General features: G+C 45.7%; 1 protein-coding gene across 1 annotated transcript in view; it reads left to right on the plus strand.

The window, feature by feature from the left end:
• Positions 1–4,542: 4,542 nt before the first annotated feature.
• The window catches only part of FOXO1 (forkhead box O1), a 60,091-nt gene continuing 47,000 nt past the window's right edge, over positions 4,543–17,633 (plus strand). Inside the window, exon 1 of the mRNA XM_020788033.3 lies at positions 4,543–5,338. Within this exon, the coding sequence (XP_020643692.3) occupies positions 4,748–5,338 (591 nt within the window). The 5' untranslated portion in view covers positions 4,543–4,747. The remainder of the gene's footprint in view (positions 5,339–17,633) is intronic.

A 17,633-nucleotide genomic window follows, 5' to 3' on the forward strand; every position in this document is an offset into this window, starting at 1 on the left:
GCGGAGGACAAGTACAAGTAGCTCCAGAGCTAATGAAGTGGTTGGGCCAAAGTTGAAAGGACGCTCGGCTGTGGACATGCCTGGAACTGAAAGGAAAGTCCGATGCTGCAGAGAAAAATACTGCATAGGAACCTGGAATGTAAGATCTATGAACCTTGGGAAGCTGGAGGTGGTGAAACAGGAGATGGCAAGAATAAACATTGACAATCTGGGCGTCAGTGAACTAAAATGGACAGGAATGGGCGAATTCAATTCAGATTATTATCATATCTACTATTGTGGGCAAGAATCCCGCAGAAGGAATGGAGTAGCCCTCATAGTCAACAAAAGAGTGGGAAAAGCTGTAATCGGATATAATCTCAAAAATGATAGAATGATGTCAATACGAATCCAAGGCAGACCTTTCAACGTCACAGTAATCCAAGTTTATGCACCAACCACCAATGCTGAGGAGACTGAAATTTACCAATTTTATGAAAACTTACAACACTTTCTAGAACTGACACCAAAGAAAGATCTTCTTCTCATTCTAGGGGATTGGAATGCTAAGGTAGGGAGTCAAGAGATAAAAGAAACAACAGGGAAGTTTGGCCTTGGAGTTCAAAATGAAGCAGGGCAAAGGCTAATACAGTTTTGTCAAGAGAACAAGTTGATCATCACAGACAATCTTTTCCAACAACACAAGAGGCGGCTCTACACATGGAAATCACCAGATGGGCAATACCGAAATCAGATTGATTATATTCTCTGCAGCCAAAGATGGAGAAGCTCAATACAGTCAGCAAAAACAAGACCTGGAGCTGATTGTGGCTCTGATCATCAGCTTCTCATAACAAAATTCAAGCTTAAACTGAAGAGAGTAGGAAAAACCACTGGGCTCGTCAGGTATAATCTAAACCACAACCACACAGTGGAAGTGAAGAACAGATTTAAGGAACTAAATTTGGTGGACAGAGTGCCTGAAGAACTTTGGATAGAGGCTCGTAACATTGTACAGGAGGAAGCAACAAAAACCATCCCAAAGAAAAGGAAATGCAAGAAAGCAAAGTGGCTGTCCAACGAGGCCTTAAAAATAGCAGAGGAGAAGAAGGGAAACAAAATGCAAGGGAGATAGGGAAAGTTACAGAAAATTGAATGCAGACTTCCAAAGAATAGCAAGGAGAGACAAGAGGGCCTTCTTAAATGAAGAATGTAAAGAAATAGAGGAAAATAATAGAAAGGGGAAAGCCAGAGATCTGTTCAGGAAAATTGGATATATTAGAGGAAAATTTTGTGCAAAGATGAACATGATAAAGGACAAAAATGGGAGAGACCTCACAGAAGCAGAAGACATCAAGAAGAGGTGGCAAGAATACACAGAGGAATTATACCAGAAAGATCTGGATGTCCCGGACAACCCAGATAATGTGGTTGCAGACCTTGAGCCACACATCCTGGAGAGTGAAGTCAAGTGGGCCTTAGAAAGCTTGTCTAACAACAAGGCCAGTGGAGGTGATGGCATTCCAGTTGAACTATTTAAAATCTTAAAAGATGACGCCGTTAAGGTGCTACATTCAATATGGCAGCAAGTTTGGAAAACTCAACAGTGGCCAGAGGACTGGAAAAGCAGTTTACATCCCAATCCCAAAAAAGGGCAGTGCCAAAGAATGCTCCAACTACTGTACAATTGCACTAATTTCCACACTAGCAAGGTTATGCTCAAAATCCTACAAGGTAGGCTTCAGCAGTATGTGGACCAAGAACTCCCAGAAGTACAAGCTGGATTCCAAAGGGGCAGAGGAACTTGAGACCAAATTGCTAACATGCACTGGATTATGGAGAAAGCCAGAGAGTTCCAGAAAAACATCTACTTCTGCTTCATTGACTATGCAAAAGCCTTTGACTGTGTGGACCACAGCAAACTATGGCAAGTCCTTAAAGAAATGGGAGTGCCTGACCACCTTATCTATCTCCTGAGAAACCTATACGTGGGACAGGAAGCAACAGTTAGAACTGGATATGGAACAAATGATTGGTTCAAAATTGGGAAAGGAGTACAACAAGGCTGTATATTGTCTCCCTGCTTATTCAACTTATATGCAGAATACATCGTGCGAAACGCTGGACTGGAGGAATCCCAAGCCGGAATCAAGATTGCCAGAAGAAATATTAACAACCTCCAATATGCAGATGATACCATTCTGATGGCAGAAAGTGAGGAGGAATTAAGGAACCTTGTAATGAGGGTGAAAGAGGAGAGCGCAAAAAACGGTCTGATGCTCAACATCAAAAAAAACCCTAAGATCATGGCCACTGGTCCCATCACCTCCTGGGAAATAGAAGGGGAAGATATGGAGGCAGTGACAGATTTTACTTTCTTGGGCTCCATGATCACTGCAGATAGAGACAGCAGCCACAAAATTAAAATATGGCTGCTTCTTGGGAGGAAGGCGATGACAAACCTTGACAGCATCCTAAAAAGCAGAGACATCACCTTGCCAACAAAAGTCCGAATAGTCAAAGCTATGGTTTTTCCTGTAGTGATGTATGGAAGTGAGAGCTGGACCATAAAGAAAGCTGGCAGCCAAAGAATTGATGCTTTTGAATTGTGGTGCTGGAGGAGACTCTTGAGAGTCCCCTGGACTGCAAGGAGAACAAACCTATCCATTTTGAAGGAAATCAACCCTGAGTGCTCACTGGAAGGACAGATCCTGAAGCTGAGGCTCCAGTACTTTGGCCATTTCATGAGAAGAGAAGACTCCTTGGAAAAGACCTTGATGTTAGGAAAGTGTGAAGGCAAGAGGAGAAGGGGATGACAGAGGATGAGATGGTTGGACAATGTCATCGAAGCTACCAGATTGAATTTGACACAACTCCGGGAGGCAGTGGAAGATAGGAGAGCCTGGCATGCTCTGGTCCATGGGGTCACGAAGAGTCAGACACGGCTAAACGACTAAACAACGACTCTAACTGCAGCTTGACCAAACTCCGGGAGGCAGAGGAAGACAGGAGGCCTTGGCATGCTCTGGTCCATGGGGTCATGAAAGAGGAGTCGGACACGATTTAACGACTAAACAACAACAACTGCAACTTACTTTAATATAAGTTGCAGTTTGAATAGGCCCATTCAGATCAATGGAATTTATGGAGGAGGTGACTCGCTGATTCATCTGTGATTTACTACACCAAGCAACAGGATTTTGGCCCATGTCTTACATGTATGAGTCCTGATTATCAGAAGAAATGTCATTATGACATCAATGATTATTGCATTTAGTCAAAGGCCGCTATATGGAATGTCTTTTCCTCTGTGAAGGTATTTGGCATTTCATATCCTCTGAGGAAGCCCTCCTCCAGATTCTAGATCAAGATACTGTATTAGGGCTTTATTTTTCTATTGATCTTCTATTTATCGTTTTAGTGGTTCATTATAATTGTATTAACTGTTGTGATATGTTGATGCACATATTAACATACAACTATTTTTAATCCATGTTTTTAAAAAGTGCTTGTGAAACTTTTAAACTCTTAACTTGGGGGGGGGGGAGAAGAACCCTTTTCCTGCTAGAAGACAAAAGCACATAACTCTCAATTATAAGAAATCCACCCAAAACGTTGCTGTTAGAAACTTCCTGGGTTGTAGCAGGGTGTGAAATGAAAACAGCCAAGAGTCTGGGGGCACATCTGAAGGGCTAACCTGTTTTATCTGGCAGTGGCACCATGTTTCATGACCACGGCATCTCACGAAGTGGGCTGCAGATCACCAAAGGTGATGTGGCATGGCACTTTTTCGCCTTTAAGGTGCGGTAAGGCTCTTAAACTGATAAGATTTGCAGAAAGAGGACCAACCCCCCCCCCCCCCAGAACTTTAAGTAGCAGCGCAGCCTGGTCCTCCTCCTCCTCCTCCCGGAATAGCCACAGTTGTGCTTTCTGCTACGCCCTCCACCCGCGCATCCTGCCTTACCCAGCTCACCACAACCACACCCGAAACCCCACTGCCTGCCACACACCTGCGCTGACGCGCGCGTAACGCACTCCCACTGCTCTTTCTCACGCGAACACGGCTCGCCGTGCGCCCTAACGCAAGGCCTGGGTAGAAAGAAGCACCCCCCCCCACACACACTCTCTCTCTCTCTCCAAAAACACACTCTCAGAGGAGAGAAAAGCATAGGGCCGGGAAGGCGTTCCTGACACGGAACAGCCCTTCAGGGGGTCCCCGGCCCAGCCTCGTCCTCTCCCCCCCCCCACCACTCTTGGCGCGCTGTGGCGGCGGGGGCCCCTCGGCTTTTCGCTTTCCCTTTCGAAGGCGAGGGAGGCGAGACGGGCCAGGCAGCGCCACGGCCTTTCCTGCAGGGCGCTGCTGGGAGCGAGCGGGCGGGCGGGCGGGCGGGCGAGGGCGCCTCCTCCCAGCCTGCCCCCGCCTCCCTCGAGCGCCTCCGGGGGCGTTTCGGGACGACCATTGGGCGGCCCCGTCCGCGCTCGTCGCTGCGCCGCCAGCAAAAGGGGGCGGCTCCGGAGGCGGCGGCTCAGCCAGGCCGCGCCGCCGAGAGGGAGCTGGTAAGTGTCGGCGCTTGCTTGCCCGCCAGTTACCCAGCCAGCCAGCCAGGGAGCGAGCGAGCGAGCGAGCGAGCGAGGAAGGGGCGGACGGCTGCTTGTCGCGGAACCCGAGAGGAGGCCGAGCGCTGGGAACCTCTCCCGGCCCCTTGCAGCCCGCCTCGCTCGGAGGGTCTCCCTTGGCGGCTGGTCCTTCTTCTGCGCCTTTCCCGCCATGGCCGAGCCGCCTTCGCCCGTGGAGACGGACCCGGACTTCCAGCCGCTCCCGCGGCCCCGCTCCTGCACTTGGCCGCTGCCCCGGCCGGAGCTCGCCCCGTCCAGCCCGGGACAGACGCCCACTCCGACGCCGGCCCGGGCCGCTTCCCCGTCCCGCTGCGGGCGAGTAGCGGCGGCGGGGCCCCTCTGCGCCTCCTCGCCCGGGGGGGACCTGCTCAGCTTGTTGGAGGCGGGCGGAGGCGACGGCTTCGAGGCGGCCGGGGCGGGAGACCTCGGGGCTCCGGGCGGCTGCCTGTGCGGGGACTTCCCGTGCCTCCAGCACCCCCCGCCGCCGCAGCAGCAGCAACAGGCGCCGCCGCCGCCCCCGACGGCGTCCGGCCCGGCGTTGGCCTCGGTGGCGGGACCGCGCAAGAGCAGCTCGTCGCGCCGCAACGCGTGGGGCAACTTGTCGTACGCGGACCTCATCACCAAGGCCATCGAGAGCGCCCCGGAGAAGCGGCTCACCCTCTCGCAGATCTACGAGTGGATGGTCAAGAGCGTGCCCTACTTCAAGGACAAGGGCGACAGCAACAGCTCCGCCGGCTGGAAGGTGAGCAAGAGGAGGAGCAGGAGGAGGAAGGGTCCGGATCCCCCCCGCCCGCCCGCCCGCTCTTTCTTCTCCCCCCCCCCCCGGGTCTCCCAGCGCTTCCCAAAGTTTGTTGCTCGCTGTCGGCGAGGCAGAAGGAGGGGAGCGGCGCCTCGCTTTCCGCTTCGAGGCTGGCAAGGCCCGCCGAAGGGAGGGCAGAAGGAGAAGGGGCGACGAGGCTCTGGGTTTTCCGGACCGGTCCCCCCCACTTCCCCGCCCCAAGGGATCCCCATAGGCAGCGGGGGTTGCTTCGTGGCTGCTGCCTCCTCCGCCCGCGCCGCCTTTTCCTCTCCCTTTGCGCCACTCGGGGCAGTGACGCCGGGGGGGGGCATGCCTGGCCGAGCAGCAGGAGAGGGGAAGGGATCTCTGTGTGTGTGTTACGTGGGTTGTTGTGGTTTTCGGGGCAGCTTTCTGCCCCGGCCAAGTTCAGCCCGGGACGATCTCGGCCCAGGCCTTGAAGGACGTGGAGGAGGGGGGGGGGGAAGAGACCGCTAGGCAGGCGGCGAGCGGAGCAGGGGGGGCCACGTCCCCAGAGAGCCGCCTGCCTTCCTGCCTTTGTGTCGGAGCGCCTCGAGGGGAATGTGGAACTCGGCCCGACAGCTGGCGACGAGCACCGCTGTGTCATTTCCTCCGGCAGATTTGAGAGGCCCCGAAAAGTGGAGGCGAGTCGATCCTGCCTGGTGCTTGGGAGAACCGGGAGAGCCCTGACTCCCCCCCCCCCCCGGCAGTAGAATTGCTGGCAGGCAGGCGATGGTTTTTGTTCAGGGGAGGTGTGGATGGTAAACTATGTTCCTGGTCTGGATGCACCAGCATATTTGAGGCTGGCGCCTTAAGGTGTTGCTTCCTCCTCTAAGACAGCTAGATGCTCGGGTTTATCCCTTTAAACCTTGGCAGGACGCAACCGGCGGGACCCAGTGAAGATTTCTTGAGAAGCTTTTGTGCTGGCTTTGAGAGGTTCCCGCAACAATTTATGTGTGTAATGGGTCGGTTTCCAAAAGGGTTCCTCTTAGAGAGAGAGAGAGGAAACAGTTGCCACACACCTGTTTACTAATAACTACATTTTGTGTATAACCCTGCTATAAAATAAAAGGAAGGATGTGTTGGAATCCTTGACCTTTTTGGTCTTGCAGATGTTGAAAGATGCACAAATCTGATACTGAGCATAGATTTGCCATGACTCGTTTTAACGTGGCATTTGTTGGCACAATGAGGAGGGGAAAAACGATCTTATTAATATATCATGCAACAATATTGCAGACTGGCAGTGGATTTCCACCCCGTGGGGTTTGAAGCAAATGGAGCAAAAACTGTCTGCAGTGTTGCTTAGGGTAAGTTGACTTGCAGTTTCTGGGTTAGACTTCGCCTCTTCAGTTGTGCCATATGACGCCTTTCGTTTGGCAACTGCAGGAGAAAAAAAGGAAAAGAATGTGGATGAGGCACGGGCCATTTTGAAGGAGAAAATGGGATTTTGGCCCTATCATTCCCCCCCCCCTCTCCGGGGGGGGGGAAATGGGGGAGGGACTCCTTATTGCTCAGTATTATAACCAAACTTTTTTTTTTCCTTTTTTGAATTGGCCTGATTTGTGAATTGTGGCTGTTTAGCAGCCATTTAGTTACGCAAGAAAAGAAAAGGTTTAGGGGTGATTTCCTCTATATGAAATGACATTTCAGTTTTATCCGAGACTGTCTTGGTCTTTCATAATGATTCCTTGGCCCGTCCCTAGGAAGAAGCTGTTTGATTTGGGGGGTCTAGGAAGCAGCATAACTGTACGAATGCAGTGGACCATGGCAAAGATTTTGGTTTTCAGCTGAGGGAAATCAGGAAGCTCCTTCAGCCAGTACGGTACATGGGGCATTTTGAGGAAGTTGTTGTGGATTAAGGCAGGAACCTGTGGTTGTCCAGATGCTGGAACACAATTGCCATTATCCCCGACAGTTAGCTATGCTGGATGGGGTGGATAGGAGTTGAACACCTGGAAGGCTGCAGGTTGCTCATCCCTGTTTGTAAATGTTCACACAAATGTGAACAGGCAGGCGGGCAGATGTTAAGTGTTCCAGATGAATAATTACTACATAAATAGCATTCGTTTTATTGTGTATGTTTGCAACAGCTCTGAATATTAGCCTATAAATATACTGTTCACTAACAGAATCATGAATATGTGAGTAAAAGTGGCTTTATCATAATCTGCAGCAGTGCCATCGAAGTAGGTTTTGACAGTTAGTCTAGGGTGGGGAAAGAGTAAATTTTTCTGAAGTAAGGAAAAAGGAGCTTTTTAAACTTGGTAATATCAGTTTTGCTAAATGCAGCATCACATGGCAAAGCTGTGCAACGTCTTTGCTGCTGATGACTTCATAGACAGTGGTTCATGCGCTGGTTTGCTGCATCTAATTAGGCATAAGTCGCCATGCTCACAACTTACACTAAGCTTATAGCTGGGTCAGGCTTTGCAGTTTCATTCTGGATGTGAGGCCTGCCTTGACGATATACTACTTTTTAAATAACGGTAGATAATAAACAGCAACCATGAATTGCAGCTTCCTTTCTCAAAAAGGTATTGCATCTCTGAATATGTTAAAAGCGTACTTAAATTAACCTGGAGGTTTGGGATATTGTGAGTCTAACAAAGGATGTGCAAAAATCATTTGGAATTTGGGATTATAACATTTTCCTACAAGTGACTATTTCACTTATTTGTAAAATAGTGAAGTAGAGTGTGAACATGAATTCTGTTGCACGGTAGTCTGTAAAAGTGGTGATCTCGTGGGCTGGGATGATGGTAAGCAGAAAAATCATGAGACATTTTAAAAAGTTGTTATAACTGTTTTAAATTTCTGTTGAACAGTTCTATAAGCTTATTTTTATTGATAAGGACCTGCAGAACGGTGCACTGTACTGTAGGGAGTTGATTACATGACTTACAACAACTGAAAGACTAACAAATATATTGCAGTACCAAGTTTGGTGGGCCAAAGCCCATTTTGTCAGATGTGTCTGATGAGTTGGGCTTTCACTCAGAAAAGCTTAAGCCACAATATATTGGTTGGCCTTTACGGTATTGCAGGGCTTAGTCTCTTGCAGAAAAAAAAAACAACCAACAGGATGACTCTTCTGCCGTTTCTGCTAGCAAACACTGCTTGTTCAGTGTCGGCATCAGTGGAATCTCTGGGTATGGAAAATACAGGGGCTGGTGTAGCTAAAAGAAATAAGCAGACTCGGGCATCTGCATGTGGGTTGCAACCAGATGGTTGTTCCACTGAAGAAAGGCTCTTCCTGTGGTGGAGGTTTTCATCAGTGGAACAAGCAGGGACTCGATGTTTGGCAGTTCCCCTTTGCCGTCTTACCTGTTTTGATATGTTTGGAGCACAATGTGAGGGTTGCGAAGAGGAGTGGAAGTATCCCCAAATTACTTCCCTCCTTATTCTGTTGACAGAAACCTCTGCTGAAGCAAAGACTCCTTTGTCAGTCAGGAAACACCAGCTGGAGGCAAGCATTTGTCTTTAAAATCGTGTACTAACCTTACACAATCTGCCATCTTAATTCCTCTTTTAAGTTGCCCAGGATTATGTTCTGGTAGCAGTCCTTTCCATCGTCGTACTGTGACCGTCTTGAACAACTTTCTTTGTTAAGGACCACATAGGGGACGCCTCAGAGGACAGAATTTCGGGCAGGGTCACTATTTAGGTTGCACAGCAGCTACATCTTCTGCGTGAAGTATAAGAGCTAGTGCAGATGTCAGGTGTGTGTGTTAGCATGTGTTGAAAGCTGTTCTACACTCCTAGTGACATTCACTTATGTTCCGTTTACATAAAGTAATTTAAGTAATCTGGACTGCAAGTTTAATGCAGGTTTATAACTGATTTCCAAAACAGCAGTATCATATCAATATATAAGCATGAGTTGGATGTTAATTTTTTTCCAGTCTCTATACTGATGGGAGGTTGTACAGCAAAACCACTTTTATTCTTCAGCTTTGAGGGATCATGGTACAATAGCTTAATAAGCATTTTGGCTTCCTGGATATTTCATTGCTTCTAACCCCTGCTACTCAAAGCATCTTACTTTGTCACTGAGAGAAAATGTGATTCTTCCTCAGTCTTTACTTTTCATCAAACTCTCGAGGCTGAGTGATTTTCTGCTATGCCTCTCAAGGAAATGAATATTTATGCTTTTGTTTGTTTGTTTGTTTTTGGAAGGTGGTAAATACCATGAAAGCTAACCCATCTTGTGTCCAACATTCTGATAGGATGCTTACCCCCTCGTAGTTGTGAAAAGATGGGATTCCTCTCTAGTGCAAGAGCAACTTTCCTCCCTAATTTATTTTTAAAAGACAGCAAACAGCTTATGGCTACCTGTTGACAACAGTGCTGTTCAAGAATCTACAAACATCGTTGCCAGGTAGCTACCAGTGACCACACATGCTTTAATGTGATCACCTGTCCCTGGTTGCCCAACACATAGATGTTTTTTCTCTGAGACTCTGATACATTAAAAAGAATGGTAGGAACAGAGGAGATGTGGATGCAGTCTTCCATTTTATACAACGAAAGAGTGGCAGATGCTACTCTTTTTCCATGTTCTTTTCTAGCGCATTCAGAGAATGTGGGGAAGGGCCAATCTTTGGCTTTCTCTGAACCCTTAGAGACATAATGAAAAATTTTCACTGCTTCCAAGGGTTATGAAAGCCCAGTATGCAATGCATTGAAAAGTAGATCCCTCTCTTCTTTTGACTTCTTGGCATGCTCCAGGGACATAGACATAATAAAGTAGTCTGTTGATAATGTCTTTGTCTACAGACCGGATTTCCTGGCTACTTTTGACACCGTAGTTTTCTGTCATTAGAGTGGGGAAAAAATGACAGCTGCCCTCAGGAGACAGTGCAGAAATCCAGGACTTTGCGTTGATTTGGCAGTGCTGTTTCCCCTTTATTTTGCTCTTTAAACTTTTGGTTATACGTCGGAATTTTCCTTAGATTGCCCTGTAGATACTTACCATGTTTATTGTTATTGTGTGCCATCAAGCCCCTTCAGAGTTATAGTGGCTCTGTGAATGAATTACCTCCAGAAAGTCCCATTGTCAACAAGCCTGCTCAGTTCTTGCAAACTCAAGGCTATAGTTTCCTGTATTGTCCGCTCCATCTCTTATTTGGTTTTCTGCTTTTCCTGTTGCCTTCAACTTTTACCAGCATCATTGTCTTTTCCAGTGAGTTCTTGATTTCTCATGATGTGCCTAAAAATACAATGGCCTCAGTTTTATCATTTTTGCTCCTAGAGAGAGTTCCAGTTCAGTTTGATCTAGAACCCATGTTCTTGTCTTTCTGGTGAGCTATAGTATCCACAAAGCTCTTCTCCAACATCACACTTCAAAAGAATCTTTTTTTTCCTGATAGATTTCTTCACTATCTAGCCTTCACATCTGTACATAGCAATATAGTATAGGTAATCTTCACCTTGGCCACCTGTGACACAACCTTGCACTTGAGGATTTTTTCAGTTCTTTCATAGTAACCCATCCATTTCCCAGTCTTGCTGTGATTTCTTTGCTGTAATTTCCATTTGAGTTGATGATTGAACCAAGGTACGGAAAATCTTTAACAATTTTGCTTTCTTGATTGTCAGCACTACAGTTATGTAATGTGGACGTGGTTTTTGACCTCTTAATATTCAACTGCCACCTTGCTCTTACATTTCTTTTTTTCACCTTTATCTGAAGTTGTTTCAAGCCATTGCTGCTTTCTAGAGATTTGCCATTCAACTGTTTTGGACCCTGAATTCCAGAATTCTCTAAGAATTCCCTAGGTGGAATTCCAGGAGTTCTAGCCTATTGACAAACCCCTACATTTACTACTCCACACTTGGAAAAGGGTGTAGCTCAAAATTCTCCACAGCCTAAGCTCTGGCCTGCCCTGGTGCTACCTAGTAGCTTGAAGTCTCCCTGGGAGATATAGCTCTTTTAGCAGTGCCCTGTATAGAGCTCAGTGAGCAGTGAAACTACAGTGGAACCTCGACTTACAAACTTAATCTGTATTAGAATGGTGTTCGTTCATTGAAACATTCATAGGTCGAAGCAAAATTCCCCATAGGAATGCACGGAAAACCGATTAATCCATTCCGGCTGGTTTTTGTCCTTATGTCAAGGCATGGTTCGTACGTCAAAACATTAGTTCCCATAGGAACTAAAGCAAAGCCGGTTAATCCGTACTCTACCACTAGGGGGAGTTGTTTTTTCTTCTTTTGACCTAAGATGAACTTAGATCAAAAAAAGCGCAGGAAAGGAGGGAGGGGGGAGGGAACACCTTCTAAACACAAGATCTTTTAACCCAAGCACCTTTTAAACAAAACCAAGCACCTTTTAGCTTTAAAAAAGTGCAGAAGAACACCTTTTAAACAGAACACTTTTTTCCATTCGTAAGTCAAAGGTCCATTCGCAAGTCAAAACAATATTTTGTGAACGGAGCAGTTCGTAAGTCGAAATATTTGTAGATAGGGACATTCGTAAGTTGAGTTTCCACTGTATACTTCCCAAGGAGTCCCAGGTGTCACAGGGGCAGCTTCCTTTTTCAACAAGAAGACAGGCCATAGATAGGCCATAGAGCCTTTGACCTATGCTGTTTTCCAGCTAAGTGAAATGTAGGTGTGCTTGTACCTGTCTCTAGAATTCTTCCTGGCGAATTCTGTGAGTTGGAGTAAAAACAAAATACAAATGTTAGATCCCTACTGCTTTCTTCTGATTGCATGGTGCCAGCAGTTTATATTAGATTATTGTCATTTCTTCTACCAATGTTCAGTCGTCCTCCTTCTGAATCTAATTCAGCTTTCCATATGATATGTTCTGCATAAAGATTGAGCAGATAGAGAGAAGAAATACGACCTTATATAATATTCTTATATAATATTCTTGCTTATGGGAAACCTTTTGGTTTATCCATATTCTGTTCTAACGGTAGCCTCATGTCCAGAATGTAGGTTATGCATTAGGACAATCAAATATTGAAGCATGCCTTGCTAGTAAGGGAGAGATAAACTGCACAGCGTTGTTATCCTGATACTGAGTGAGGTTGAAAGAGATTATACCTGAATGGTGGGTTGGGCATTGTTCAAGGCAATTTCAATCTCTTTGTACTACTATTTTCGTATTTCATATTTAGAAATATGACAAATATTTTGAGAACAGTACATTCTTGAGGCATCCTTTTGAAATACAACCAGTGCAGTAGTGCAGACAACACATACAGTATTAGGTGCAGGTAGACAAAGTAATTGCCTAATAAGATTTGGGCGTGTGTTAACTAAATAACTAAATAATTTTGATACTGTATGTCCGTTGAAGATGGCTAATGTAAGACAAGAGCCCCATATAAAACACACTTTAAATTTTGGCAGTGGTTTATCTGGCTAGAAAGCCATGGTGGTGAAGTGAGTAGAGTGTCTTAAGACTCACGTGACGTGGATTCAAATCCTCACTCATCCATGGGAACTCATTGGGAGATGACAGCGGCAAAACTACCTCATGTTCTTCAAAAGCACCATAACTCTCTCAAGTTCCCCCACAGACTCAGAGCTGGAAGTCACTAAATGTGCTCTGTTAACTTGTGTGGAAATATCTTGCATTTTTACCACCCTAATAAAGATTGGGGGAAATGCCAAATCAAATCAGAAGACAGCGGGCATATGCAACTGTGCTGTTATGGTCCTTATGGCCAGAAAATGCTAGCTCGGTCAAGAATGACTACATATATTTTCAACCAGGGCCCACTTAAGTTCAAAACTTGAGTTACCTCCATCACATTGGGGTAGTATGCTGTGGTGCTGGCACTAACATGATAATACTAAGGAGGGGAAACTTGGTTTTGTTGCAAGAGTTTTCAAACTTCAGATATGCAACCTTAGTTAATTTGAGGTACTGTCTGACTTAAGGGGATGTGGTGGCGCTGCGGGCTAAACTGCAGACACCTCTGTGCTGCAGGGTCAGAAGACCAAGCAGTCGTAAGATCGAATCCACGTGAGGGAGTGAGCTCCCGTCGCTTGTCCCAGCTCCCGCCAACCTAGCGGTTTGAAAGCATGCAAATACAAGTAGATCAATAGGGACCACCTCGGTGGGAAGGTAAACAGTGTTCCGTGTCTAAGTCGCACTGGGCATGTGACCACGGATGACTGTCTTCGGACAAAACGCTGGCTGTGTGGCTTGGAAATAGGAATGAGCACCGCCCCCACGACTGGACAAAAATTGTCAAGGGGAACCTTTACCTTTACCTGACTTAAGGATATTAACGCAAATTGCTTAGTCCTTAATTAACCTATGTGCGAATGAAATGCAGGGGTGTGGAACAACTATTGAAAGCTAATGGGCATGTAGTTTCAAGTATAAGGCTGTCACTTTGGGAAGGGCAACAGCTGCCTTGGGTACTTTTTAAGGAGAAAGGCTGGGATAAAAATATTTTTAAATAAACAATACCAGAAACATTCAGAAAGTCTAAAAAACATGTTCATGAAGGCACAATTCAGACTCCTGGTTTTAACCTATAAAGCCAACATCTTGGATCCAAGCGGTCTCAGGGACCGTGCCTCCCATTAAGAGCCTGCTCAGGGGTTAAGATCACCGAGGAGAGGCCTTTCTCTCAGTCTTGCCACCCTCGCAGGTGCACTTGGTGGGGGACATGGGAGAAGAACTTTTCTGTCACTGCTGCTTAGTTGAAGACCATTCTCCCAAGGACCAGGGAGGGGTACTTGTGGCGAGCAGGAGGTGAGCTGCCATTAGAGCTCCACCTCCTGTTAGATCAGCAGCAGCTTAGAACTTAATAGGAGCACAGGCTCCTATTAGGTTCTAATGCCACATGATCTAGCAGAAGCAGGAGGGGAGCAGGGAGCGAAGCTCCGCCTCCTGTCAGATCAACAGCGGCGTTAGAACCTAATAGGAGTGTGATGACAGGAGGCGGAGCTTCGCTCACCGCTCACCTCCTGCTCATCAGCTCATCTGTCCCGGTGGGCCGGTCCTTCTAGGGCTACAGACCGGGGGTTGGAGACTCCTGCTATAGAGCAACTTCACCTGGTAAAACAAGTCCTGAAAATTTACTGCTCTGCAGCTTTTCTTACTACAGTGGTGCCTCTCTTGATGATGTTAATTTGTTCCAGCGAAATTGCTGTAGAGCGAAAACATCGTCAAACGAAATTAAAAAACCCATTAAAACACATTGAAAACTGTTCAGTGCGTTCCAATGGGCTGAATACCTGCTCGTCCAGCGAAGATCCTCCATACGGCGGCCATTTTCAGTGCCTGTAAAGTGAGGAATCAGTCCTAGAAAACAGCGGGGGGCCATTTTCTTCAGCCGGTGGCCATTTTGAAACCCGACGATCAGCTGTTTGCTGACCATCGTAAAGCGAAAATCAGTTCCTGAAGCAGGGAACCGATCATCACACAGTGAAAAAACCCCATTTAAACATCGTTTTGCGATCGCAAAAGCGATTGCAAAAATGTCAACATAAAGCAGATTTGCCGTAGCGTGGGGTAATCATCCAGCAGGGCACGACTGTAGTTTGCTGTAGGGTAGCACAAAAGGAACATAGACTTCTGTCCTTCCTGGAGGAAGAGGCTACCTTCCTCCACCAGTCTGCTTGCTTGCTCATTCGGAATTCCTGGCCACTTATGGCAGCCCCACTAATGCTGAAACACAAAGCCAGAACATTTTAATAAATATTCCCAGCTAGTAAAAGGCAGTTGAAGAGCATCAGTGTTGGGAATTTCACCAAGTGCTGTCAGGTTGTACCATTATCTGCTCTTAAATGTGAAATAAATAATGGTAGCATAAGGACTTTCCCCCTTTTAATGTAAGTTTAATGTTTGTGTTTTTTTTAATCCTCTTAGGAGCACAATAAATTTTATTTTATCTTATTTTGCTTTGGATAATACAGAGATAATTTAAAAAAAAACCTTTAATGAATATGAATTATGTTGAATGTCTGAAAATACGAAAGTATATGAAACCTAAAAATAATACAAATACAGGGATAGTTTTTTTCTATGTGTTATTGTTGAAGAAAGTATGATAGTGAGCTGCGGTTGTATTTAAGAAATAGCATTTTAGCTGGAAGTCATGCCTGCAGGTGCTAATTAGAGTGAGGACTTGAATGTGATTTTAACACCAGTCTGCTGCTGCACAGCTTGAAGAGCTACCCTGCTAATAATTTCTTTCATTCTGTGTCATAATGGGACAGAATTGAAGTCAACAACAGGAACAAGGAGGCCCTGAATGGGGACCACCTAGTTATTTTAAAATCAGATAATATGGCTTTAAAACCTTCTCTTAACTTTCTTTCCAGAATTATCTCATAGAAAGTGTACCCCCTTCCTCCCCTTTCTGTTTGTGTCCAACCAATTTAGCGGCTTGAATGACAAAACACAGTGTTGAATAATGGCTTCTATTTTGTGGTTCTACATATTTTTGTAATTCTAACTGTGTGCTGCTGTATGTTCATTTGTGTTATAACAATTAACATAATTGCTTTGTGTTAAGTCACTGCTTACTCTACCTCAGATGGATACTGGTGGTGAAACAAGAGAATGACAAATAAATAACCATAGTTGGTAGCGGAAATGAACTGCACGAATCTCCAGACAGTGATCTTGTCAGTTCCACTTGGAAATGATTATCTTATTGGGTACAAGATATTGATTTGATTGACCACTGTTTGTTTTTGCTGAGCTGTTGAACTAGTTGTATGACACAGATGCAGCGGGATAGGTGAACAACAGTTTCGATTAATTCCTGTAGACTTGTATTCATCCTAAAGAAGTTGTAGGCTAGCATCCAGTAACAATGTACAGTGGTACCTCGCTAGACAATTACCCCACAAAACGATGACGATTACCCCGCATGACAATGAGATTTTGAGATCGCCATTGCGCTTCGCAAAACAGTGTTTCCTATGGGTGATTTCTGCTGGACGATGTTTTGGTCTGTGCTTTGCAAGACGGAACCGTTGCTTCGCAAGACGACGATTTTTACAGCTGATTGGCGGCTCTGCAAAATGGCTTTCCTATGGGCGATTTTCACAAAACGACCACTGTTTTCCCCATTGGAACGCATTAAACGAATTTCAATGCATTCCAATGGGGAAAAGCTTTTCGCAAGACGATATTTTAGCTAAGCAGCGATTTCAATGGAATGGATTAACATCAGCCTCCGGGGCACCACTGTATTACAGAAGCAGGTGTTGTTTTAAATCAGAATCTTCCATCCACCCTGCTCTACCACTGCAGGTGCTACTTCTTGGTGCTACCTCCTGTTTTATATGCTTGCTCCACAGATTAATGTCAGTCAGAATAGTGCCACAGTACTGTTGCTAACCAGACAAATATACTGTATTTCCAAGGCTGTGGTCTTTGACTTCTTTCTTCTCTGGGGTCTAGAATTATGCTAGCCCTTTAATGAAGAATGGCAGGACACCACCACTTGCTGAGTGCTGTGCCCAGAGCAATACAGCATGCTTCTCTAAGTAGAACAGACCAAAATAGGCATTGTCGTGTTTCTTCAGTGGACTGGGGTTGAGGGCTGGGGAGATTGCATTGTGCTATTGTGAAGAATGGCAAATGTACAAGTAATAACATGTATTGTTTAGGGAAGGTACCATTTCTTCCCTTGAACTCGCCATCCTAAGGGAACCCTACTGAGCCGATATCATTGCTATGCCTGTACAAAGTTTGTGTTTTGTGTCAAGAGATGATGTTTTGTGTAAACTTTTTCTCTTTTAAAACTTTTGCCAAACACATTCAAAAAGTTAATACGGTGAAAGAGGACACAGAACAAAAATGCTAATTTGCAGATGTTTATTTATTTATTTATTTATTAGATTTATATACTGCCCATCTAGAACGTGTCTACTCTGGGCAATTATGTAGAGTTTCAAATATATAAAGGATCTAGGAGGATGAAATAGACCAAGTCATGTGATCAGGTCTCTGTACACAACCGGAAGGATGGCCCTAGGGTGTTCAGCTAATTAGAGCTGCACAAGACAGAACAGATGACCAAATCTAAACTGTAAGTAATTGCAAACAAAATAGAACCAAGTTACTATCAAGTAATAATGTGGTCTAGCATATCTTCTGCCCAATACTGCTGAGAATATATAACTCTGCTTATTAATTAGATGGGCCTGTCACCTGGTGCCCAAAAATTAAATGAAGGCTGAGTATTCTGTGGTGGCTCCAGGCTTTGGAATGTGACATCCAGCAGAGCTGGTGGCTGGAACAGAAAGAAGC

The sequence above is a fragment of the Pogona vitticeps genome, chromosome 1 (assembly GCF_051106095.1).
Source record: "Pogona vitticeps strain Pit_001003342236 chromosome 1, PviZW2.1, whole genome shotgun sequence".
NCBI classification, from domain to species: domain Eukaryota; kingdom Metazoa; phylum Chordata; class Lepidosauria; order Squamata; family Agamidae; genus Pogona; species Pogona vitticeps.